The sequence below is a fragment of the Oncorhynchus keta genome, unplaced genomic scaffold (genome assembly GCF_023373465.1).
Source record: "Oncorhynchus keta strain PuntledgeMale-10-30-2019 unplaced genomic scaffold, Oket_V2 Un_contig_2627_pilon_pilon, whole genome shotgun sequence".
Lineage (NCBI taxonomy): Eukaryota > Metazoa > Chordata > Actinopteri > Salmoniformes > Salmonidae > Oncorhynchus > Oncorhynchus keta.
In genome coordinates, this window is record NW_026284881.1 from 43,176 (window position 1) to 69,045 (window position 25,870).

Consider the following 25,870-nt stretch of genomic DNA (forward strand, 5'->3'; position numbering starts at 1 on the left):
AGTATGGTCTTAAAAACAGGGGCACAAACGATGCAATTGTTGAATGTGGTTTTAAATGGGGGATTCTACTGAAGTTCTACACTTGAATATGTTGTTCAGTACTGCCATTGGTACATATTTTTTTAAATGAGATGTATTTTATTCTCCATGTGGTCTATATTAAAGTTCACTTCATCTTGTATAACAGGATTCTACAATCCAATTCTGGTGCATAATTTCTACATAAAATATCAAAGGGATAAAAAAGCCCCCCATTTCATGGAACGACCCTTTTACATTTGCATCAAAAAACAGTATTTTTTTTTAAAGGCATAAATTTAGGCCCTTTTTAGACATATTAATGGCTCTGGTAAGACCCTATGATCACAATAGAAGAACATAGGTTGACTGTCTGTTTGATGTTGTCATTCACACAGGAGAGAGACATGACGATCCTGGATCCTCTGGGGAGCCTCAACAACATCCTGATGCTGACGAGGCAGAGAAGAGTCTCTCCAGATCAGAACACCAGATGGTACAGCTTGGTCTGGTCTAGCATACAGCTTGGTCTGGTCTAGCATACAGCTTGGTCTGGTCTAGCATACAGCTTGCTCTATCTGGGTCTGGGCTGTGTTTCTGTAAAGCAGTTTATGACAACAGTGACATCAGCATCCATAATGATATGTGTCTGTGTCCCCTCTTTATGGTTACCAGGACAACGCTAGCCCTTCCTCCCTCCCGGAGTCCCTGTATCGTGCCTCTCCTGGTAGCACCTTACTGCTGGGTATGAAGAGGTTGTCTGTGCTGCTGGTGGACTGCAGGAAAACAACGGGGCTGAGTGGAACTGTGAGAAGAGGAGAAGAGAGGAAAGGATCAGATTTGACACACCAAAGTAAGTGCTGTAGTTTAGTTGGATAAATACAATAGATCTGCCCACTGGTATCTGTTACCAGGACAACCAGCAGAGTTCTGTTAGTTGACAGGAAGATAGACTGGTGTATATGGATGTTATGAATATCATAACACTGAAAAATGATTCTGCCAATGAAAAGAGAGAAACCAATTGACCATATAAAACCTTTATTAAAGTCAGCTTTGGAGAGAAAGTTTCAATGATCCGATGTAAGATGCTTGTTTTACAAAAACCTTTTCCTTAAAACATTATGGATGTTACATTGCCTGTCCCAGTCAAACCCCCTATCTTTACAAGACTGTAGAACAGGCAAACTAAACTCAAGACACTGTTAATTAACTAATACTGGAGGAAAACTGTGATCAGGCTGCCCACTCAAGAGAAAGCTTCAAACTGTAACCAGTGCTGGCAACCTTGTTCAGGTTATCAATCAACCTACCAGGGTAGTTACAAATAGTACAGAAATTAAATCAATATATTTTGATCATATCTTTACTAATGCTGCAGAAATGTGTTTGAAAGCAGTATCCAAATTCATCGGATGTTGTGATCACAATATAGTAGTCATATCTAGGACAACCAAAGTTCCAAAGGCTGGGCCTAATGTTCTATATAAGAGATCATATAATTGTTTGTAGGATTCCTATGTTATTGATGTAAATAATATTTGTTGGTCTGTGGTGTGTAATGATGAGCAACCAGACGCTGCCCTTGACACATTTGAAGCTGCTTATCCCAGTTACTAATAAGCAGCACCCATTAAGAAAATGACTGTAAAAACGGTTAAATCCACGTGGATTGATGAGGAATTACAAAATGGTATGATGAAGAGGGAGGCAAAAGAGATGGCAAATAGGTCTGGCTGAATAACTGATTGGCAAACCTATTGCAAATCATTTGACTAAACTGAATAAAAAGAAGAAACTACACAATGAAACAAAGATAAAATACATGAAGAATGATTGTAAAAAGCTGTGGAGCATCTTCAATGAAATTTTGCGCAAATAAAATCTACAATGACAAGTCACTGGTGTCTGACAACGTGGATGGAAAATTGAGGATAATAGCGGCCAATATTGCCATTCCTATTTGCCTTGTCTTGAATTTAAGCCCACTAGAAAGTATGTGCCCTCAGGCCTGGAGGGAAGCTAAAGTCATTCCACTACCCAAGAATAGTAAAGCTCCCTTTACTGGTTTAAATAGCCGACCAATCAGCCTGTTACCAACCCTTACAATTTTGGGAAAAAAATATTTGACCAGATACAATGCTATTTTACAGTAAACAAATATAGACTTTTAGCTCATAGGGAAGTTCATTCAACAAGCACAGCACTTACAAATGACTGATTGGCTGAGAGAAATTGATGATAAAAATACTGTTGGGGCTGTTTTGTTTGACTTCAGTGCGGCATTTGACATTATCGATCATAGTCTGTTGCTGACAAAAACGTATGGCTTTACACCCCTGATATATTGTGGATAAAGAGTTTTCTTTTAAAATGTAACCTTTATTTAACTAGGCAAGTCAGTTAAGAAAAAATGTTTTTTTCAATGACGGCCTAGGACTGCCTTGTTCAGGGGCAGAACAACAGAGTTTTTTACCTTGTCAACTCGGGGATTCGATCCAGCAATCTTTCGGTTACTGGCCTACCGCTCTAACCACTAGGCTACCTGCCGCCCCAAAGCTACAAAATCAAGTTTGAATCAGGAATTCCCCAGGGCAGCTGTTTGGCACCTTCTTTTTTCAATCTTTACCAACAACATGCCAATGACATTTGAGTAAAGCCAGTGAGTCTATGTATGCGGATGACTCAACACTGTACATGTCAGCTACTACATCGACTGAAATGACTGCAATACTTAACATAGAGCTGCAGTTAGTTTCAGAATGGGTGTCAAGGAATAAGTTAGTCCTAAATATTTCTGATTACCTTAAAACCTCTTGGTGTTAGGGGGCAGTATTTTCATTTTTGGGGAAAAAACGTCCCCGTTTTAAACGGGATATTTTGTCAAGAAAAGATGCTAGAATATGCATATAATTGACAGCTTTGGATAGAAAACACTCTAACATTTCCAAAACTGTAAAGATATTGTCTGTGAGTATAACAGAACTGATGTTGCAAGCGAAAGCCTGAGAAAAATCCAATCCGGAAGTGCCCCAGGTTTTGAAAGCGCTGCGTTCCAATGACTCCCTATATGGCTTTGAATGTACCATCAACGAGCTTACGCTTTCTACGTATTCCCCAAGGTGTCTACAGCATTGTGACGTAGTTTTACGCATTTCTGTTGAAGAATAGCCGTATGGGGGCACATTGCGTAAGTGGTCACATGGTGGCTCCGAGAGAGATTATCGCATAAAGTGCAGAGGTAGCCATTACTCCAATCGGTCCTAGAGAAAAAGGAATTGTCCCGACTGATATATTTTCAAATAGATATTAGAAAAACACCTTGAGGATTGATTCTAAACAACGTTTGCCATGTTTTTGTCGATATTATGGAGCTAATTTGGAATCTTTTTTGGAGTTGTGACCGCAATTTCCGGGCGATTTCTCAGCCAAACGTGAAGAACAAACAGAGCTATTAGCCAATTGCCCGCTCCCTCAGAGACCTGTGGCATTATTGTGTGAACAAACTGCACATTTTCTAGTTGCCTTTTATTATCCCCAGTACAAGGTGCACCTGTGTAATAACCAAGCTGTTCAATCAACTTCTTGATATGCCACACTGTCAGGTGGATGGATTATCTTGGCAAAGAATAAATGTTGACTAACAGTGATGCTCATGAAACATCCAACATTTTCCATGTTGCGTTTATATTTTAGTTTTTTGTTGTTACTATCAGTTTTAGGAACATTTACCCAAAATATGACATCAGCGATAATCAAAATGTTGAAAATCTGAATGTCTAAATAAGAAATTGGTCCAATTAAACAGCAATGTGTCGAACCCTTTCAACAACGGGAGATGTTACTGATGTGCTTTGTATCTGCGACGTAAAACTAGTTTTGGACTTCCACACAAAATTACTTCTTTAGTTATTTTATGTTTAAGGAAGTGTGTAGGTCACATTCTGTATCATACAGCTATGAATGTTGTATATTTAGAACCACCTGTTCAATTGGAATCCAGCGATGTCTTTGTCTTCAGTGTCCTAGAACTGTCTAGGTTTTTGTGTTCTGACTTGTAAAACAGGATGAATAAGTAATGTAAACATATCAGTAATTAACAGGAAGCTCTACATTTGTTTTAAAATCACACTAAGATTGTTAAAACTGGCCTCGGGTTATTGAGAGATCTGATTAGGATTTACCCTCGTAGCAAGGTTGTTTTATCATGTGGTTTCATTCGGGTCTCTATTTAAAAATAACACTGTCTGGCAGGAGAAAGACCAGACTCGGAGGAACCAGAGCCAGGGACGTCCCAACTAGCAAGACGACACCACTGCTCCCAGTGTGGAAAGTGTTTCAACCATTCATGGGAGCTGAAACGGCATGAGAGAACACACACAGGAGAGAAGCCTTACCGCTGCTCCCAATGTGGAAAGTGTTTCGGCCGTTCATGGGAGCTGAAACAACATGAGAGAATACACACAGGAGATAAGCCTTACCACTGCTCCCAGTGCGGAAATAGTTTTCACCAGAAAGCACACCTGAAAGCCCACGAGAGAATACACACAGGGGAGAAACCTTACCACTGCTCCCAATGTGGAAAGTGTTTCGGCAGTTCGGGGGAGCTGAAACAGCATGAGAGAATACACACAGGAGAGAAGCCTTACCACTGCTCCCAATGTGGAAAGTGTTTTGGCAGTTCGGGGGAGCTGAAACAGCATGAGAGAATACACACAGGAGAGAAGCCTTACCACTGCCCCCAATGTGGGAAGTGTTTCGGCCGTTCGGGGGAGCTGAAACGGCACGAGAGAATACACACTGGAGAGAAGCCTTACCACTGCTCCCAGTGTGGAAAGTGTTTCAGCCATTCATGGGAGCTGAAACGGCATGAGAGAATACACACTGGAGAGAAGCCTTACCACTGCTCCCAATGTGGAAAGTGTTTCGGCCGTTCAGAGGAGCTGAAACAGCATGAGAGAATACACACAGGAGAGAAGCCTTACCACTGCTCCCAGTGTGGAAAGTGTTTCAACCATCCAGGGACGCTGAAACGACATGAGAGAATACACACCGGAGAGAAGCCTTACCACTGCTCCCAATGTGGAAAGTGTTTCGGCCGTTCGGGGGAGCTGAAACAACATGAGAGAATACACACAGGAGAGAAGCCTTACCACTGCTCCCAGTGTGGAATGTGTTTCAACCATTCAGGGATGCTGAAATGGCATGAGAGAATACACACAGGAGAGAAGCCTTACCACTGCTCCCAATGTGGAAAGTGTTTCAACCAGAGAGGAAACCTGAAACGACATGAGAGAATACACACAGGGCAGAAGCCTTACCACTCCTCCCAGGGTGCAAAGCTTTTGCCCATTTAGGAAGCCTGAAAGAAAACATTACACTGCACACAGAGGAGAAGGCTTAGAAAATCTCAGACTGGGAAAACATATTACTCATAACAGTCATTTAAGAGAAATTACTTCTCTTAGCGTGTATATTGATATTTCACATCACATTGACTTACAATTCATCAGAGAACATACACAGTGCTCCCGTTGTCTTATATTGTTGACTGACAATGTGTTTACAGCTTGAATATAGAGTAGATCAGATTCCATGTGTTTAAATGGTCCTTTTTTAAAACTCTTTGTGTGTTTATCTGGGTGTGTCATTCCTCCAGCACTACAGATAATCAAGTGATATTTGGATGTGATGCATTAGTTCCATTGTTGACATTTGCATTGTAGCCCACTGATGATTTAATGACATGAAAATGTTCAGACTCTGTAATGGAAAATGTTAATTGTTTGTGTGTCCACATAACTGAGTATGTGACTAACCTTGTGAAACTGTCCTATTATAATCTCCTGTTCTTGGGACTATCATCCTGTGTTGCAAACCAATTTGCACCTGTGTCCTTGTATGAATAAAGTCCCGCCCAGGAACAGGAAACTATAAAGATATGTGCTAATCACTCAATGCTTCAGGAATTCAGACTGTCTACACTGCGCTGTGTAACTCTGTTATTCTCTCTGAGCTCAGAAATAAAGAATCTTGGTTTGACTTGGACTCCAGCAGATCCTTATTTTATATTATCCACAACTCTCCCAAGGATCGCTGTTTATCATAGTCTCAATGACATATAGTCTAGTACCTAACAAATATATTCCAATATGATCTGCGTCTCCCACAGAGTCAGTTTGGTTTTAAATGCCTTCACTGTACTGTACATATCAGAGATGACACGATCCCGACCCTGCAGCTGCAAGTTCATTGCATTCAGATGACTCGTAATGTCACACAGAAAAGCCATTTCACACAGAAATATTTCGTCTCGGAGTTGTGTTGTGTCTTTCCCTTTGCTGTCCAAGAACAGACACATCTCCTCACGAAGCTCGAAACATCTTTGAAGCACCTTTCCCTGGCTTAGCCATCGCACCTCTGTGTGATAAGGCAAATCACCATGCTCCGTTTCTAACTCCGTCAGAAATGCCTTGAACTGGCGGTGATTCAAACCTTTGGCTCTGATAAAGTTAACTGTGCGCGTGATGATGCTCATTACATGCTCCATTTTCAAGGCTTTACCGCACAACGCTTCCTGGTGTATGATACAATGATAAGCTGTCAGCTCACCTGTCGCGTTTTCCTCTTGCATCTTTTCCCGTATCTTCGCCACCAGTCCGCTCCTGTGTCCACACATCGCAGGTGCTCCGTCGGTTGTCAAACCCACGAGTTTTTCCCAAGGCAGCTCCATCTCATTTACACATCTTGACACCTCTTCATACAAATCATGCCCCGTAGTTGTGCCATGCATAGGACGTAAAGCCAAAAACTCCTCTGTCACGCTTAGGCTGGAGTCCACTCCGCGGATGAAAATTGACAACTGGGCAATGTCAGAAATGTCGGTGCTCTCATCCACAGCCAAGGAATATGCAATGAAATCTTTTCCCTTTTTCACAAGCTGCTCTTTTAGATTGATGGACAACTGGTCTACTCTCTCGGCAATGGTGTTTCTGCTCAGACTCACATTTAAAAAGAGTTGCCTTTTTCTGGGCAAACTTCGTCACAAACTTTAATCATGCAGTTTTTGATGAAATCCCCCTCCGTAAATGGCCGGGCTGATTTAGCGATCTCTTCTGCCAAAATAAAACTGGCCTTGACAGCAGCCTGGCCTTGTGATGTGGCTTTTTTGAACAGAGCCTGTCGAGATTTGAGGCCTCGTTTTAATTCCTCTGCCTTTGTAGCCTTTGTTCCATGTCCATATTCTTGTTTTTGTCCGCGTGTTTCGTTTCATAATGTCGTCTCAGATTATACTCTTTCAGTACCGCCACACTTTCTCCACACAGAAGACACACAGGTTTTCCAGCTACCTCCGTGAACAAATACTCCGACTCCCACCTTGTTTGAAACCCCCAGGTTCTCAGTGTCCACCTTCCGTTTTGCCATTTTTGATGGGTATCTGAAAGTTAATTTTACTGTGATGCTGACAACTGCTGTGCCAATAAATATTGAAATGAAGCAGCCTACTGCTCGGTGCGTCACCGTTGCATTGTGGGAAATGTAGTATTGGTGCGTGTAAAAGATCTGCGGGCTGCCGGCTTGCTGCGGTCTGCGGGCCGGTTCTAATAATAAATCAAGATCATCCCAGGGGCCGTAAAAAACCTTCTCGCGGGCCGGATGTGGCCCGCGGGCCTTGACTCTGACATATGTGTTCTATATGATGTCATAATACACTCCTCTGATAGTGATACATTTGTTACTTACAGGGCACCACTGCCCCTGACCAGCTGAATGCAGGTGGGCTCTCCTGTCAACATGGAGCTCCTGCTGCAGGAAGCCTAGCGGTTAACAGTGTTGGGCCAGTAACTGAAAGATGCCTTGTTTGAATCCCAGAGAGGACTAGGTGGAAAATCTGTCAATGTGCCCTTGAGGGCTGCAACAGGAGCCTCATGTTGACAGGAGAGCCCACCTGCACTCAGCTGGCCAGGTGTCTTAACAGGAACAAGCTTGGCACACCTGTATTTTTCTCCCATTCTTCTCTGCAGATCCTCTCAACCTCTGTCAGGTTGGATGGGGAGCGTCGCTGCACAGCTATTTTCAAGTCTCTCCAGAGATGTTCGATCGGGTTCAAGTCCAGGCTCTGGCTGGGCCACACAAGGACATTCAGAGACTTGTCCCGAAGCCACTTCTGCGTTGTCCTTTGTCTGTGTGCTTAGGGTTGTTGTTCTGTTGGAAAGTGAACCTTTGCCCCAGTCTGAGGTCCTGAGTGCTCTGGAGCAGGTTTTCATCAATTATCTCTCTGTACTTTATTTTAATTTAATTTATTTATAATTGAACCTTTATTTAACTTGGCAAGTCAGTTAAGAACAAATTCTTATTTACAACGGCGGCCAACCAAAAGGCAAAAGGCCTCCTACGGAGGCTGGGATTCAAAACAAGAATACATCCCTAACCAAGGCCCTTCTTCAGTGGCTTCTTCCTTGCTGAGCGGCCTTTCAGGTTATGTTGATATAGGACTCATTTTACTGTGGATGAAGATATTTTTGTACCTGTTTCCTCCAACATCTTCACAAGGTCCTTTGCTGTTGTTCTGGGATTGATTTGCACTTTTCGCACAGTGGGGCAAAAAAGTATTTAGTCGGCCACCAATTGTGCAAGTTCTCCCACTTAAAAAAAATGAGAGAGGCCTGTAATTGTCATCATAGGTACACTTCAACTATGACAGACAAAATGAGGGAAAAAAATCCAGAAACTCATATTGTAGGATTTTTTATGAATTTATTTGCAAATAATGGTGGAAAATAAGTTTATTTGAATCGAATTGCTGCAAAGAAACCACTACTCAAGAACACCAAAAAGAAGAAGAGACTTGCTTGGGCCAAGAAACACGAGCAAGCCTTCACATTGACTCTGTACTGGTACCTCCTGTATATAACCTCCACATTGACTCTTTACTGGTACCCCCTGTATACAGCCTTCACATTGACTCTGTACTGGTACCCCCTGTATATAACCTCCACATTGACTCTGTACCGGTACCCCCTGTATATAACCTCCACGTTCACACTGTACTGGTACCTCCTGTATACAGCCTCCACATTGACTCTGTACCGGTACCTCCTGTATATAGCCTCCACATTGACTCTGTACCGGTACCTCCTGTATATAGCCTCCACATTGACTCTGTACTGGTACCTCCTGTATATAGCCTCCACATTGACTCTGTACTGGTACCCCCTGTATACAACCTCCACATTGACTCTGTACTGGTACCCCCTGTATATAGCCTCCACGTTGACTTTGTACTGGTACCCCCTGTATATAGCCTCCACATTGACTCTGTACTGGTACCCCCTGTATATAGCCTCCACATTGACTCTGTACTGGTATCTCCTGTATATAGTCTCCACATTGACTCTGTACTTGTAACCCCTGTATATAGCCTCCACATTGACTCTGTATTGGTACCCCCTGTATATAGCCTCCACATTGACTCTGTACTGGTACCTCCTGTATATAGCCTCCACATTGACTATAGCCTCCACATTAACTCTGTACTGGTACCTACTCTATATAGCCTCCACATTAACTCTGTACTGGTACCTACTCTATATAGCCTCCACATTAACTCTGTACTGGTACATCCTGTATATAGCCTCCACATTAACTCTGTACTGGTACCTCCTCTATATAGCCTCCACATTAACTCTGTACTGGTACCTCCTCTATATAGCCTCCACATTAACTCTGTACTGGTACCTCCTGTATACAGCCTCCACATTAACTCTGTACTGGTACCTCCTCTATATAGCCTCCACATTAACTCTGTACTGGTACCTCCTCTATATAGCCTCCACATTAACTCTGTACTGGTACCTCCTCTATATAGCCTCCACATTAACTCTGTACTGGTACCTCCTCTATATAGCCTCCACATTAACTCTGTACTGGTACCTCCTCTATATAGCCTCCACATTAACTCTGTACTGGTACCTCCTCTATATAGCCTCCATATTAACTCTGTACTAGTACCCCCTGTATTTTGTCTCGTTATTGTTTTTTATGTTACTTTTTTAAACGTTTTATTTTGGGAATATTTTCTTAACCCTTATTTTTCTTATCTACGTTGTTGGTTAAGGGCTTGTCAGTAAGCATTTCACGTTAAGATCTACACCTGTTCTATTCAGCGCATGTGACAAATAATATTTGATTGTAACTAAATATGAAGTATGTCAGTTTCAATGTTACGGTCTTTGATTCAATTATATTTCTGAAACTCAGGCTGAATGTGTCACTGTCTGTCTATGTGTCACTGTCTGTCATCGCAAAATGTTCTCTCGACCTGTGTGAACCTACATTCTAAACTTTCATTCATAGGCTAGGTTGCTACCTCATGATGGGTATAGGGACAATTAGAGTATCATGTAGTAGCCTAAACCTATTGCTGTTACATTGAACAGGGTGAGTGAAATATGAATGACAGTCGTCCAATATGCTGTAATAGAATTAAGGCCATGCTCATGAAAAAACACATCGTCCTGCCTCATCTTAAACGGCACAAACCACCACTGTTTGGGTGGTGGACCACTCTTGGTACACATGGGAAACTGTTGAGCTGAAAAACCCAGCAGCGTTGCAGTTCTTGACACAAACTGGTGTGCCTGGCACCTACTACCATACCCCGTGCAAAGTAACTTAAATATTTTGTCTTCCCCATTAACTCTCTAAATGGCACACATGCACAATCCATGTCTCATGTCTCAAGGCTTAAAAATCCTTATATAACCTGTCTCCCCCCTTCATCTACACAGATTGAAGTGGATTCACCTAGTCTTTCTACGTCATGGAAGGAGCAGGTGTTCTTAATATTTTGTCTACTCAGTGTATAGCACTACAGATAATCAAGTGCTATTTGCATGTGATGCATTTGTTCTGTTGTTTACAGGATGATTTGTATCTTATAGAGCGTGGCTTTAAGGGAATAGTATGGTCACATGTAGATAAAAAAGAATGTGAAAAATTAACAGAGAAAATGTATATCAACACACTACCTATTCATATAAGTATTTATTAATCATCTACATTTTCATATTGAGCTTCTACGTCTGTGTACAGGAACGTATTATTTGGAAGAGAAAATGTATCAGCTTATTATTAAATAATTATGACGTTCTTTCCAATACAAAAAGTGTAGTAACTATTGTTTCCAAACTGCGTTACCCACTCCAGTCAGCAGATGGCGATGAGCGTCTTTCAGGTGATGATTCTCCGTGACGTATAATGGACTGGACGGACGCTTCTTCATGAACAACAAGGCGCCAACTCTTTCGACCACGTCGGTAGCTTGCTAGCCAACATAAAAGTGAAAGATTGACGCTTTAGACCATCTTAATGTTCGTGATCTAATCTCAGTGTTTTAAACACAGTTCTGTTGACGTATTAACTGGTTAACTGTACCTTAATTTGCAAACTTGTTAAAGATTTATGCTGAGCCTAGCACTAGGCTAGACGCTAATGCTAGCTAGCTAGATAACATCCCTGACCATGAGTTCACTAAACTACTCCTCCCTTGCTAATGAAGAGGAGGTCTGCTGTTTGGAGAAAGAATCTTGCAGAATGAAAAAGGAGGAAGAGGAGGCTGTTATAGTGAAAGAAGAGAAAGAACCGTTTATAGAGGAAGAGGATGCTATCTCAATAAAGGTGAAGGAGGAAGACGTTTTGGGAGTGAAAGAGGAAGAGACAGAATATCAGATTAACACCAGTGAGTACTGTCTTAAACAGGGACACAAACTATGCTGTTGTTGAACTAATGTGTGGTTTTAAAGGGGCATTCTACTGAAGTTCTACACTTGAATATGTTGTTCAGTACTGTAGGAATTGTTAAAGGTTCGATCTGCAATTGGTTCATATATTTGAGGGACTTTTCAATTAGATGTATTGACTTTTCCATGTGGTCTATATTAAAGTTCCCCTCATCTAATATAACAGGCTTTTAAAATTCAATATTGGTGCATATTGTAATGACCTGACTAGATCATAAATGAACAATTGTCCAGACAGAGGCTTGAGTTTGCGAATTGACGGTTTATTAAACCAACTTTACACAGGCTACTGTTTGGGCCGTAGCACACGCCAAATAGATGACAGATAACCCACAAGCCAATCGTGACCTTCTCTTGTGAAGCCCAGACGTAAGAGAGAGAGAACAAAGGCTGAACCTGGTCTTAACTTCCAATGCTCCACCCCCCTGCCCAACCCCCCTCCACACCACTCCGCCAACCACCAGGATGCCCGGCATCAGAACATTCCAGGCATTCCCGTGATTGGCAGATAGCAGGTTGATTGACATGTCGGACCCCGCAAACACCGGGTACTGGTCAGTACAACACAACCACCTCCTAGCCTAACACATAACACACAGCTGTCTGTGCGGGTCGCTACACAGCCCCCCCACCACAAAGTCCCTCGTCCCCGAGGGAACAAACAAAGTCTCTGAAGCGACCCGGAGGTCTCCTTTGCCTGCGTGGCCGTGATGGTCGCAGAGTGCCCCTCTGGGACCCAGGGGATGAAGGCAGGGATATGGGTGACAAGGAAGCGGGAACGGGTAATACAGTCCGTGGCTCTGGGGAACCACGCGGTGACACAGGGGGGGGGGACAGGGGGAGTGGGCTGTCTGGAGCCTTGTCTGCGGCACCTGAGGGTGGGTGCCTGGAGAATGTCATTGCCAGAGAGGGGAATTGTGGGGGTTCCTGGGGTTTGGGGAGAAGAGGCCCCTCTGTATGGGGCTAACCTGTCCCGGTGCAGTGCCACCTTTCTCCCCCTGGGAGGAAGCTGCACCCGGTACACAACCTACCCTACCCTCTCCAGGACACTGCAGGGTCCCACCCAGTGACTGTCCAACTTGGGGCATCTGCCTTTTTTTCCTTAGGGGGCTGTAGACCCAGACCAGCTCCCCAGCCACAAAGTGCCTTCCCCGGGTGTGCACGTCATAGTTCCTTTTCTGCCTCACACCTGCATTCACCAGCTGCTCTCTGGCGAAGGTGTGGGCTGTCTCCAGGCGGTCCTGGAGTCTCCGGGCATACTCCGGCCCCGGAGGAACATGAGGGCTATCCAGGGGCCGACCAAACGCCATCTCCGCAGGGGTGCGGATCTCTCTCCCCAGCATGAGGAGGGCAGGCGTGCAGGAGGTGGAGTCTTGGACAGCGGAGCGGCATGCCATGAGGACCATAGGCAGGTGCTTGTCCCAGTCACGCTGGTGTTTGGAAGAGACGATGGCCAGCTGCTGTCCAAGCGTTTTGTTGAAGCGCTCCACAAGGCCATCACTTTGAGGATGGAGAGGAGTAGTGTGGGTCTTGTGCATACCCAGCCTCTCACACATGGTGGCGAACACACGGGACTCAAAGTTTCTGCCTTGGTCACTGTGGATGGACTCTGCAGCTCCAAACCTGCTGAACATCCCCGCTGTCAGGGCGTCGACGATGGTCTCTGCCTCCTGGTCAGGCAGAGCATAGGCCTCGGGCCATTTTGTGAAATAGTCCATGGCCGTGAGCACCCAGCGGTTTCCACTGTCTGTGGTGGGGAACGGCCCAACTACATCCACTCCCACCCTCTCCATGGGAGCCCCCACTGGGAACTGTTGGAGCTGAGCATGAGAGCGGCCTGGGGGGCCCTTTCTCGCTGTGCAGTTGTCACAGTGGCGACAAAAGTCCTCCACATCCCTCTTGTGCTGCCCCCAGTAGAAGCCCTGACGGAGACGGCGCAGTGTTTTTGTGACCCCAAAGTGTCCAGTCCCCACCCCCCATGAGTACTCTGGAGCACAGCCTCCCGCAATGCTTTTGGGACCACCACCTGCCACCTCTCCTCTCCCGTAGCTGACTCCTTCCATGCCCGCTGTAGCACGCCATCAGCCAGCCGCAGTCTCTCAAACTTCGACCACAACCCTTTGGTCGCGAGTGAGAGCGCTGTCACCTCTTCCCATGGTGGCCTCACCTGCGCCTCTACCCACTGTAGCACTGGCTGTAGGTCTGTGTCCCGTCCCTGCTGCTGCCGCCATTCAGCCACGTCGACAGTCTGCAGCTCACAGCAGACAGGCCCGCTCGCCCGACACACTGTGGCACAGACACCCTCCTCTGCCCGCAGCTCTCTCTCCCGTCCCTCTCTCCGTTCACAGTGGCGGCAGCCGTCTGCAGTACAGGGCCGACGGGACATGGCGTCGGCGTTGGAGTGGCGTGCCCCTGCCCTGTGCACCACCGTGAAGTCATACGGCTGAAGCTCCTCCAACCAGCGTGCCACCTGCCCCTCTGGCTCTCTGAAAGACATGAGCCACTGGAGAGCAGAGTGGTCAGTCCTTACAGTAAAGGGCAGACCACCCAGGTAGTACTTGAAGTGTTTGACGGAAGCCACAACAGCCAAGAGCTCCCGCCGGGTGACACAGTAGCGGCGCTCATGTTTGTCAAATGTTTTGCTGAAGTACGCCACCACTCTCTCCCCCTCTGGCCCCACCTGGGCCAGCACCCCACCCATGCCCACATTGCTCGCGTCTGTGTCCAGGATAAAGGGCAAGGTGAGGTCAGGGGGCGAGCACGGGGCCTCGATCAGTGCACGTTTGAGGGTGTTGAACGCCTCCTCACACTCCACTGTCCAAGTGAAAGCCTTGTCCTTCGGCAGCAGGCGGTTCAGTGGAGCAGCAACGCTTGAGAAGCCCCGTACAAACCTCCTGTAGTACGAGGCCAGGCCCAGGAAGCTCTTCAGCTGACGCTGGTCGGTGGGGGTGGGCCAGTCTCTGACAGCCCCTACCTTGTCCTCCATGGTGCTGATCCCCACCTTCCCCACTCGGTGGCCCAAGAAGGACACCTCTCTCCTCATGAAGTGGCACTTCTCGGGGTGGAGCTTCAGACCTGCGGCAGCCACCCTCTCCAGCACACGCCGTAGCGCCCCCAGGGCTGACTGGAAGGAGCTGCCATGGGCCAGGATGTCATCGAGGTATACCAGACACTGCTGTCGGGGGATGCCATCCAGCACCCTGTCCATCAAACGCTCAAAAGTAGCTGGAGCGTTGCACAGGCCAAAGCACAGGACCTTGAACTGCCAGTGTCCTCTGTTAGTGGAGAACGCAGTTTTGGCTCTGGCCTCTGGGGAGAGGGGCACCTGCCAGTAGCCACTGCGGAGGTCTAGTGAGGAGAACCAGGAGGACCCCTAACCAGGTCCAGCGACTCATCGATACGTGGTATGGGGTATGAGTCCTTCCTGGTTACCTCATTCAGCCGCCTGTAGTCCGCACAGAACCTCAGCTTGCCCCCCTTCTTCGGAACCATGACGACTGGCGCCGCCCAGGGGCTGTCTGAGGGCTCAATGAAGTCTGCCCGCTGCATCTCCAACACAGCCTTGTCTGCCGCCTCCTGGCGTGCCAGCGGGATACGGCGGGGACGCATCTTGATGGGTCGAGCATCACCTGTGTCGATCTCCTGCTGCACCAGATGAGTCTGACCCACCTCTTCCTCACTCAACGCAAAGCTGTCTCTGAATTCAAACAGCAACTGCCACAACCGTTCCTGCTGCTCAGGGTCAAGACCAACACAGTTCCTCCCCCATATCTCCCTCACTGCAGACAGTGTCCTCTCCTCTCCCATCTGGGGTAGCTGGGCTGGGGGGGTGCGGCCCGGGCTCACAGAGGGCTGTGTCATGGAGGTAGCTGGGGGAATGTAACACACCGCCGTAGGTGACAGGGGGACTGGGGAAAAGTCACACACAGCTGTGGGGGGGGGCGCAGCCATGGGTCTCTGCTGCTTTAACTGTTGGAGTAAAGGGTTTGTTGGGTTGAGTGAATGTGACATTAGGGGGGCCATGGTGACTTCCGTCCCTCCCTGGAAGCTCAGTGTGCCCCTATTTAGGTCTAACTGGCAGCCTGTGCTCCTAAGAAAGTCCAACCCCAGGATACAAGGGTCCTGCACAGCCGCCACCCACACAGGATGACGCACAGTCCTGCCCCCTACTGTCAGAGTCATTATTCCCTTCCCTTTCATGGGTGCCAGCTCACCTGTGACTGTGCGGAGCTGCACAGTTGTAGGCTCACACTGAGTCCAACCTGGCACAATATCTGGCCTCACCAGGGTTACTGTGGACCCAGTGTCCACCAGGGCGGAGCAGGGCACCCCTCCACAGTGACAGGGACATGACAAAAGTCCCCAACACAGGTCCGGCCCACCACAACAACAGGCTCCATCCGCTTGCCCTCGTCTGCTTCTGGGGGAAGTGGAGCCTTGCTTCCCCGTCTGTGCCGGTGGGCTCCTCCTGAAGATGATGGTGGTTGGGATAGAAAGCCAGGGGTCCGCACTACCCGGTCTATGCGGACCCCGAGCCGTTTCCCTGAGCTCTGGGGGACATGGGGCAATCTCGGCGCAGATGGCCTGGCTGGCCACAACCCCAGCAGACCCTGGGACCAGGGCGTGTGTTTCGTTCCGCCTGTAGCGACACAGCACAAATGAGTTTTGTCATTTCGGCCACCCAAGCAGGCTTTTCCGGCTCTGGGCTGCCCTGCCCCCAGCTCGCACAGAGGGTGTGTCTCCCTGCACCCCCACCAAAGCCCCAGCTGAAGCCCCAGCCCACACCAGCTCCCTCTCCAAAGCCATCTCCAAGGCTGTCTGCAATGACTCAGGATGAGCCAGCTGGGTCTGTATGCGCAGATCCGTAGGAGAGAGCGCCTGTATGAACTGGTCCCGTGCTAGCTCGCTCTGCACGGAGGGGGGCATGTGAGCATATGCCCGCCGAGAGAGGCTCTCAATGTCATTAGCTAGCACCCGTAGAGGCTCTCCAGGCTGCCTGCGTCTATTACTCAGTTCGGAGCGCAGTAGCCCGGGCTGTACACACTGTCCATAGCGCCTCCTCAGTGCTCCCACTAAAGCACCATAATCATGCCTGTCCTCGGGGCTAATCAATATCAAACAGGCCAGAGCTTCATCCGTGAGGCATAAAGCCAACTGCAGTGCCCTTTCTTCATCCGACCACCCCCTAAAATGAGCTAACAGTTCAAACTGAGCATGAAAAGCTTCCCAATCCGCCTTACCGGAATACTTCGGGGTCTTAACAGATACGGACGCAGCCGGGAACTGGGCGCCGCCATGTTTGTTTACATCCTGAGCCCCAGATTCCTCGCCACGCCGCGTCGACGTCACCACTTCGGTCCGCCCACCAGAATCCGCGCGAAATACAGTCGACGAAGCACTCATGCCCGCTTCAGCCGCCATCGCTCTAACGTCCTCCCTCAAGCGGCCTCTGCGCTCCGACGCCCTGGCGATCTCCTCAGACAGAGCCCCGACGTCCATTCACACGCACCTCCTTGGCCATAATCGTCCCCTACCTCCACCTTCACTTTCGGATTCCCTCGAAGCATTTTCAATCCCCGTTCTCACCTACGGTAGCTAGCCACATAAGTCAGCTAGCTAGCTGGCTAACTTGTATCAACGTTTTTACTTCTGACACCAATGTAATGACCTGACTAGATCATAAATGAACAATTGTCCAGACAGAGGCTTGAGTTTGCGAATTGACGGTTTATTAAACCAACTTTACACAGGCTACTGTTTGGGCCGTAGCACACGCCAAATAGATGACAGATAACCCACAAGCCAATCGTGACCTTCTCTTGTGAAGCCCAGACGTAAGAGAGAGAGAACAAAGGCTGAACCTGGTCTTAACTTCCAATGCTCCACCCCCCTGCCCAACCCCCCTCCACGCCACTCCGCCAACCACCAGGATGCCCGGCATCAGAACATTCCAGGCATTCCCGTGATTGGCAGATAGCAGGTTGATTGACATGTCGGACCCCGCGAACACCGGGTACTGGTCAGTACAACACAACCACCCCCTAGCCTAACACATAACACACAGCTGTCTGTGCGGGTCGCTACAATATGTTCTACTTAAAATAACAAAGGGACGCAAAAGCCACCCATTTTGTGGAATTTTTTAGGAATATTTTAGGAAATCATGATGAAAGTGGCCATTTTAGACATATTCATGCCTCTTGTAAGACTCTGATTGCAATAGATGGTCATAAGTTTACCATCTGTTTGATGTTCTCATTCACACAGGAGAGAGACATGACTATCGTGGATCCTCTGGGGAGCCTCAACAACATCCTGATGCTGACGAGGCAGAGGAGAGTCTCTCCGGATCAGAACACCAGATGGTACAGCTTGATCTGGTCTAGCATACAGCTTGGTCTGGTCTAGCATACAGCTTGGTCTGGTCTAGCATACAGCTTGGTCTGGTCTAGCATAGAGCTTGGTCTGGTCTAGCATACAGCTTGGTCTGGTCTAGCATACAGTTTGATCTGGTCTAGCATACAGCTTGGTCTGGTCTAGCATACAGCTTAATCTGGTCTAGCATACAGCTTGCTCTATCGGGGTCTGGGTCTGGGTTTCTGTAAAGCACTTTATGACAACAGTGACATCAGCATCCATAATGATATGTGTCTGTGTCTCCTCTTTATGGTTACCAGGACAACGCTCGCCCTTCCTCCCTCCTGGAGTCCCAGTGTCGTGCCTCTCCCGGTAGCACCTTACTGCTGGGTATGAAGAGGTTGTCTGTGCTGCTGGTGGACTGCAGGAAAACAACGGGGCTGAGTGGAACTGTGGGAGGAGGAGAAGAGAGGAAAGGATCAGATTTGACTCCAAGTAAGTGCTGGAGTTTCAGTTTGAACAAATAAATAGATCTGTCCACTGGTATCTGTTACCAGGACAACCAGCAGAGTTCTGTTATAATAATAATAATATATGCCATTTAGCAGACGCTTTTATCCAAAGCGACTTACAGTCATGTGTGCATACATTCTACGTATGGGTGGTCCCGGGGATCGAACCCACTACCCTGGCGTTACAAGCGCCATACTCTACCAACTGAGCTACAGAAGGACCACCAGTTAGTTGACAGGAAGATAGACTGGTGTATATGGATGTTATGAATATCATAACACTGAAAAATGATTCTGCCAATGAAAAGAGAGAAACCAATAGACCATATAAAACCTTGATGAAAGTCCGCTTTAGAGAGAAAGTTTCAATGATCCGATCGATGTAAGATGCTTGTTTTACAAAAACATTTCCATAAAACATTATGGATGTTACATTGCCTGTCCCAGTCAACCCCCTATCTTTACAAGACTGTAGAACAGGCAAACTAAACTCAAGACACTGTTAATTAATTAACTAATACTGGAGCAAAGCTGTGATCAGGCTGCCCACTCAAGAGAAAGCTTTGAACTGTAACCAGTGCCTGCAACCTGGTTCAGGTTATCAATCAACCTACCAGGGTAGTTACAAACAGTATAGAAATTAAATCATCAACATATTTTGATCATATCTTTACTATTGCTGCAGAAATTTGTTTGAAAGCAGTATTCAAATTCATCGGATGTTGTGATCACAATATAGTAGTCATATCTAGGACAACCAACGTTCCAAAAGGCTGGGCCTAATGTTCTATATAAGAGATCATATAATTGTTTCCTAACTTCCTATCACTTCTTTAATGTCTCCATGTTCAAAGTTTAGCCGATTCCAACAATGGAAACAATATTTGTTGGTCCGTGGTGTGTAATGACGAGCAACCAGACGCTGCCCTTGACACGTTTATGAAATTGCTTATCCCAGTTCCTAATAAGCATGCACCCATTAAGAAAATGACTGTTAAATCCACGTGGATTGATGAGGAATTTAAAAATGGTATGATGAAGAGGGAGGCAAAAGAGATGGCATATAGGTCTGGCTGAATAACTGACTGGCGTTCCTAAAGTAAACTACCTGCTACCTGCCCAGAAGCTAGGATATGCATATAATTGGTAGGTTTGGATAGAAAACACTCTAAAGTTTCTTAAACTGTTAAAATAATGTCTGTGCGTATATCATAACTTATTTGGCAGGTGAAACCCCGAGGACAAACCATCCAGGAGGAATTTTTTGTTGTTGAGGTGACTCTGTTTTCAAATGGTTTTGTGTGGCACTTTTCTGTGGCACTTGGTTGCAGTTCCTATTGCTTCCACTAGATGTCAACAGTCTTTAGAAATTGGTTGATGTTTTCTTTAGAGAAATGAAGAAGTTCGGCTATTCAGAACGAGGGTCCAGCCTAGTGCTCTCTAATGTTTTGATGCGCGCTCCAGGTCACGCGCTTCACGTTGTTTTTATCCGGTATTGAACACAGTTTATCCCATCTTAAATTTTCTCGATTATTTACGTTTTAAAATACCTAAAGTTGGATTAGGAAAGTTGTTTCAAATGTTTGGACAGCATTTATCGTATTAGATATTTTGTAGTCATGCTGGGCGAGTTGGAACCAGTGTTTTTTTTAATCAAACGCGCCAAATAAATGGACATTTTGGAGATATAACGACGGAATTAATCGAACAAAAGGACCATTTGTGATGTTTATGGGACATATTGGAGTGCCAAAAGAAGAAGCTCTTCAAAGGTAAGGCACAAATTATATTGTTATTTCTGAGGTTTGTGTCACGCATGGCGGGATGAATTATGATTGTCATGTGTTTGTTTGATGGGGTGCTGTCCTCAGATAATCGCATAGTTTGCTTTTGCCACAAAGCCTTTTTGAGATCTGACACGGTGGCTAGATTAACAAGAAGTTAAGCTTGTACACTTGCATAATACACTTGCGAATTAGCATAACGCAACGGACAAAAAATCTTACTAGAAAATATTAATATTCATGAAATCACAAGTGAAATATTGTGAAACACAGCTTAGCCTTTTGTTAATCACCCTGTCATCTCAGATTTTGAAATTATGCTTTACAGCCAAAGCAAGACAAGCATTTGTGTAAGTTTATCGATAGCAGCAAGGAGCTTGGTCACGAAAATCAGAAAAGCAATCCAATTAAATCGTTTACCTTTGATGAGCTTCGGATGTTTTCACTCGCGAGACTCCCAGTTAGACAGCAAATGTTAATTTTGTTCCATAAAGATAATTTTTTATAGCCGAAATACCTCCGTTTATTCTTCACGTTTTGTTGAGAAATCCACCGGAAGTTGCGGTCACGGCAACGCCGAAAAAAAATCTAAATTAGATCCATAATATCGACAGAAACACGGCAAACATTTTTTATAATCAATCATCAAGGTGTTTTTCAAATATTTATTCGATAATATATCAACCGGGACAATTGGCTTTTCACGAGGAGCGAGAGGCACAATGGCCGCCTTTGTCTATTACGCACAAATCACTCTTGAGAGCCACCACCTGACCACTGACGCAATGTTGTCGTTCACGCTCATTTTTCAAAATAAAAGCCTGAAACTATGTCTAGTGACTGAAGACACATGAGGGAAGCCATAGAAAAAGGAATATGGTTGATATCCCTTTCAATGGTCAATAGGGATGCATAGGAACGCAGAGGCTTCAAAATAAGAGTCACTTCCTGATTGGATTTTTCTCAGGCTCTCGCCTGCAATATCAGTTCTGTTCTATTCACAGACTATTTTTACAGTTTTGGAAACTTTTGTGTTTTCTATCCTAACCTAAGAATAAATGTTGACTAACAGGGATGTAAAAAATTCTGTAATCTTTTTTTTCAGCTCATGAAACATCCAACACTTTACATGTTGCGTTTATATTTTTGTTTATTGTTGTTACTATCAGTTTTAGGAACATTTACCCAAAATATGACATCAGCGCTAATCAAAATGTTGAAAATCTGTGAATGTCTAAATAACAAATTGGTCCATTTAAACAGCAATGTGCCGAACCCTTTCAACAACGGGGAGATGTTACTGATGTGCTTTGTATCTGTGACGTAAAAACAAGTTTTGGACTTACACACAAAATTACTTTAGTTATTTTATGTTTAAGGAATTGTGTAGGTCACATTCTGTATCATACAGCTATGAAAGTTATATATTTAGAACCACCTGCTGATTGGAATCCAGCGACGTCTGTGTCTTCAGTGTCCTAGAACTGTCTAGGTTTTTGTGTTCTGACTTGTAAAACAGGATGAATAAAATAAGTAATGTAAAAATAACACTGTATTTGGCAGGAGAAAGACCAGACTCAGAGGAACCAGAGCCAGGGACGTCCAAACCAGCAAGACGACACCAGTGCTCCCACTGTGGAAAGAGTTTTAACCAGAAAGTACACCTGAAAGCTCACGAGAGAATACACACAGGGGAGAAGCCTTACCACTGCTCCCAGTGTGGACAGTGTTTCGTTCAAAAAACACACCTGAAAGCTCATGAGATAATACACACAGGGGAGAAATCTTACCACTGCTCCCAGTGCAGGAAGAGTTTCAACCGGAAAACATCCCTGAAACTACATGAGAGAATACACACAGGAGAGAAGCCTTACCACTGCTCCCATTGTGGAAAGAGATTCAGCCATTCAGGGACGCTGAAACAGCATGAGAGAATACACACAGGAGAGAAGCCTTACCACTGCTCCCAATGTGGAAAGAGTTTTAAGAATTTAGGGAACCTGAAACTACATGAGAGAATACACACAGGAGAGAAGCCTTATCACTGCTCCCAATGTGGAAAGAGTTTTAACAATTTAGGGAACCTGAAACTACATGAGAGAATACACACAGGAGAGAAGCCTTATCACTGCTCCCTGTGTGGAAAGAGTTTTAACAATTTAGGGAACCTAAAACAACATGAGAGAATACACACAGGAGAGAAGCCTTACCACTGCTCCCAATGTGGAAAGTGTTTCGTCTGTTCAGGGGAGCTGAACCAACATGAGAGAATACACACAGGAGAGAAGCCTTACCACTGCTCCCAGTGTGGAAAGAGTTTCAGCCGGAAAGCAAGCCTGAACCAACACGAGAGAATACACACAGGGGAGAAGCCCTACCACTGCTCCCAGTGTGGAAGGAGTTTCCGCCGGAAAGCAAGCCTGAACCAACACGAGAGAATACACACAGGAGAGAAGCCTTACCACTGCTCCCAATGTGGAAAGTGTTTCGTCTGTTCAGGGGAGCTGAAACTACATGAGAGAATACACACAGGAGAGAAGCCTTACCACTGCTCCCAGTGTGGAAAGAGTTTCAACCGGAAAGCGTGCCTGAAACTACATGAGAGAATACACACAGGAGAGAAGCCTTACCGCTGCTCCCAGTGTGGAAAGGGTTTCAACCGTTCAGGGACGCTGAAACAACATGAGAGAATACACACAGGAGAGAAGCCTTACCACTGCTACCAGTGTGGAAAGAGTTTTAAGAATTTAGGGACCCTAAAACTACATGAGAGAATACACACAGGAGAGAAGCCTTACCACTGCTCCCTGTGTGGAAAGAGTTTTAACAATTTAGGGAACCTAAAACAACATGAGATAATACACACAGGGGAGAGGCCTTACCACTGCTCCCAATGTGGAAAGTGTTTCATCCGGTCAAAGGAGCTGAAACAACATGAGATAATACACACAGGGGAGAAGCCTTATCACTGCTCCCAGTGTGGAAAGAGTTTTAACAATTTAGGGAACCTGAAACGACACGAGAGAATACACACAGGGGAGAAGCCTTTCCACTCCTCCCAGGGTGCAAAGCTTTTGCCCATTTAGGAAGCCTGAAAGAACACATGAGACTGCACACAGCTGAGAATGCTTACAAAAGGTCAGACTGTGGGAAAACATTTTACTCATAACAGTCACTTAAACGTCTTTAGAGAATCCACACAGGAGAGAGAAATGACTTCTCTTAGCGTGTATATTGATATTTCACATCACATTGACTTAAAATTCATCAGAGAACATACACAGTGCTCCTGTTGTCTTATATTGTTGACTGACAATGTGTTTACCTGTCTTTACCAGATTAAATTAAATGGTACAGGGTATACTCTAAAATATATTTGTTTGTTTTTATTAGAAAACATGAATTGGATATGGAGTATGTCATTTTGAATATAGAGTAGATCAGATTCCATGTGTTTAAATTGTCATTTTTTAAAACTCTTTGTGTGTTTATCTGGGTGTGTCATTCCTCCAGCACTACAGATAATCAAGTGATATTTGGATGTGATGCATTAGTTCCATTGTTGACATCTGCATTGTAGCCCACTGATGATTTAATGACATGAAAATGTTCAGACTCTGTAATGGAAAATGTTAATTGTTTGTGTGTCCACATAACTGAGTATGTGACTAACCTTGTGAAACTGTCCTATTATAAGCTCCTGTTCTTGGGACTATCATCCTGTGTTGCAAACCAATTTGCACCTGTGTCCTTGTATGAATAAAGTCCCGCCCAGGAACAGGAAACTATAAAGATATGTGCCAATCACTCAATGCTTCAGGAATTCAGACTGTCTCCACTGCGCTGTGTAACTCTGTTATTCTCTCTGAGCTCAGAAATAAAGAATCTTGGTTTGACTTGGACTCCAGCAGATCCTTATTTTATAATACCAACCACAACTCTCCCACAGATTGCTGTTTATCATTGTTTCAATGAAGAGTTCCTCTTTCCACTTTCCTGGTGGCATTTACAAACCTCCCACTGGTTGAATAAAAGTTTTTACCCGAATGATGAGATTATTATTTTATTTGTCAAATGGCAACCAAGCATCGATCATCATGTCACCAGAAGAAGAACCTCAAAATGTATTGGAAAGGAGCATCAAGCTCATCACCTCCACTTTCACCACCCTGTGAAGTTCATAACTTATTTCATCTGTAGCCTAATAAACTACATGGGTTCCCAAGTCATAATGGGAGGATCACACAACATATCATCATGTGACTCCAAGTTAACTAATATATGATGGTTATTACATAAATAATAACAAGTACTTCTATCTGATGTCATAATTCACCCCTCTGATAATCAAGTGATATTTGGAATGTCTGAGTAGTTCTATATGATGTCATAATACACCCCTCTGATAATCAAGTGATATTTGGAATGTCTGAGTAGTTCTATATGATGTCATAATACACCCCTCTGATAATCAAGTGATATTTGGAATGTCTGAGTAGTTCTATATGATGTCATAACACACCCCTCTGATAATCAAGTGATATTTGGAATGTCTGAGTAGTTCTATCTGATGTCATAATACACCCCTCTGATAGTGATACATTTGCTCCATTGTTTCCATGTCAGTTGGTTTCCCACTCTGATGATTTATATCTGACAGAGGGGCTTTAAATGAATAGTATGGTGACATCTTAGTGTGTCTTGAAATAGGATTATTAATCATAAACTCCTACAGCAACAATACACTGTAGCTTTGACATCAAGAAGAGAATGGGCTGATGGGTGGTGGTGCTACTCTATAGGTAAGGCTGTACAGTCCAATATGAATGTTCAATTCTCACAATCATAATTGGAGAAGTCCGTCTCCTGTCCAAGTTAATACTTGGTGGAAGCCATTACAGTTTCATTAAGATTCCACCAACTTTGTGCAAAATACTTCCATCGTTTTTGTCAAAAGTGCTCATTGGTGGACAGTGATATTTAAACCAGATGGGTTTTTTCAGTACATTTAAGTCAGGACTGAGATCAGACCACTTAGGAACACTCAACAAGTCTTGGAAAGCCATTCTGGTGAGTCTTTTGCATAGAAAATGATGTAATCCCAGAAACATAAAACCCTATCCCAGCCCTCCAGGCCTGGTGGTGGCAGCAGTGTAAACATCTGTGTAATTGTCCTTCAGAAAAATTAAACAATGTCCCAGGGTTAGGTTTTCAGAAGACTGAGGTGGGTTTTAACTTTTTACCTGGGCTTTGCTCCTTTCATATTTATTTTGATCCTGACAAACTCCCCAGTCCCTGCCGGTGACAAGTATACCCATAACATGATGCTGCCACCACAATACTTATTGTGTGGTTAATGTGTGGTCTATCTCCAGGTCATCAGACTGTTAAAAAGTCA

The 25,870-nt window shown here is 45.2% G+C and overlaps 1 protein-coding gene and 1 long non-coding RNA gene across 4 annotated transcripts in view; one reads left to right on the plus strand and one right to left on the minus strand.

Moving 5' to 3' along the window:
* Window positions 1-23,888, plus strand: part of LOC127922572 (zinc finger protein 431-like) — a 49,741-nt gene extending 25,853 nt beyond the window's left edge. The window contains exons 2-5 of one of the 3 annotated variants that reach the window (XM_052506420.1): window positions 417-514; window positions 694-871; window positions 4,273-5,352; window positions 22,084-23,883. In XM_052506420.1, the coding sequence (XP_052362380.1) occupies window positions 417-514; window positions 694-871; window positions 4,273-5,352; window positions 22,084-23,558 (2,831 nt within the window). In that variant the 3' untranslated portion in view covers window positions 23,559-23,883. Of the gene's footprint in view, window positions 1-416; window positions 515-693; window positions 872-4,272; window positions 6,061-18,086; window positions 18,185-18,496; window positions 18,672-22,035 lie in introns of those variants that run through there. The other 2 variants (XM_052506418.1, XM_052506419.1) reach the window with 2 other exon arrangements.
* Window positions 1-24,382, minus strand: part of LOC127922575 (uncharacterized) — a 42,785-nt gene extending 18,403 nt beyond the window's left edge. The window contains exons 1-2 of the long non-coding RNA XR_008111665.1: window positions 24,146-24,382; window positions 5,298-5,837 (exon numbers count right to left, since the gene is read on the minus strand). This is a non-coding gene — a long non-coding RNA (uncharacterized LOC127922575). The remainder of the gene's footprint in view (window positions 1-5,297; window positions 5,838-24,145) is intronic.
* Window positions 24,383-25,870: the final 1,488 nt, after the last annotated feature.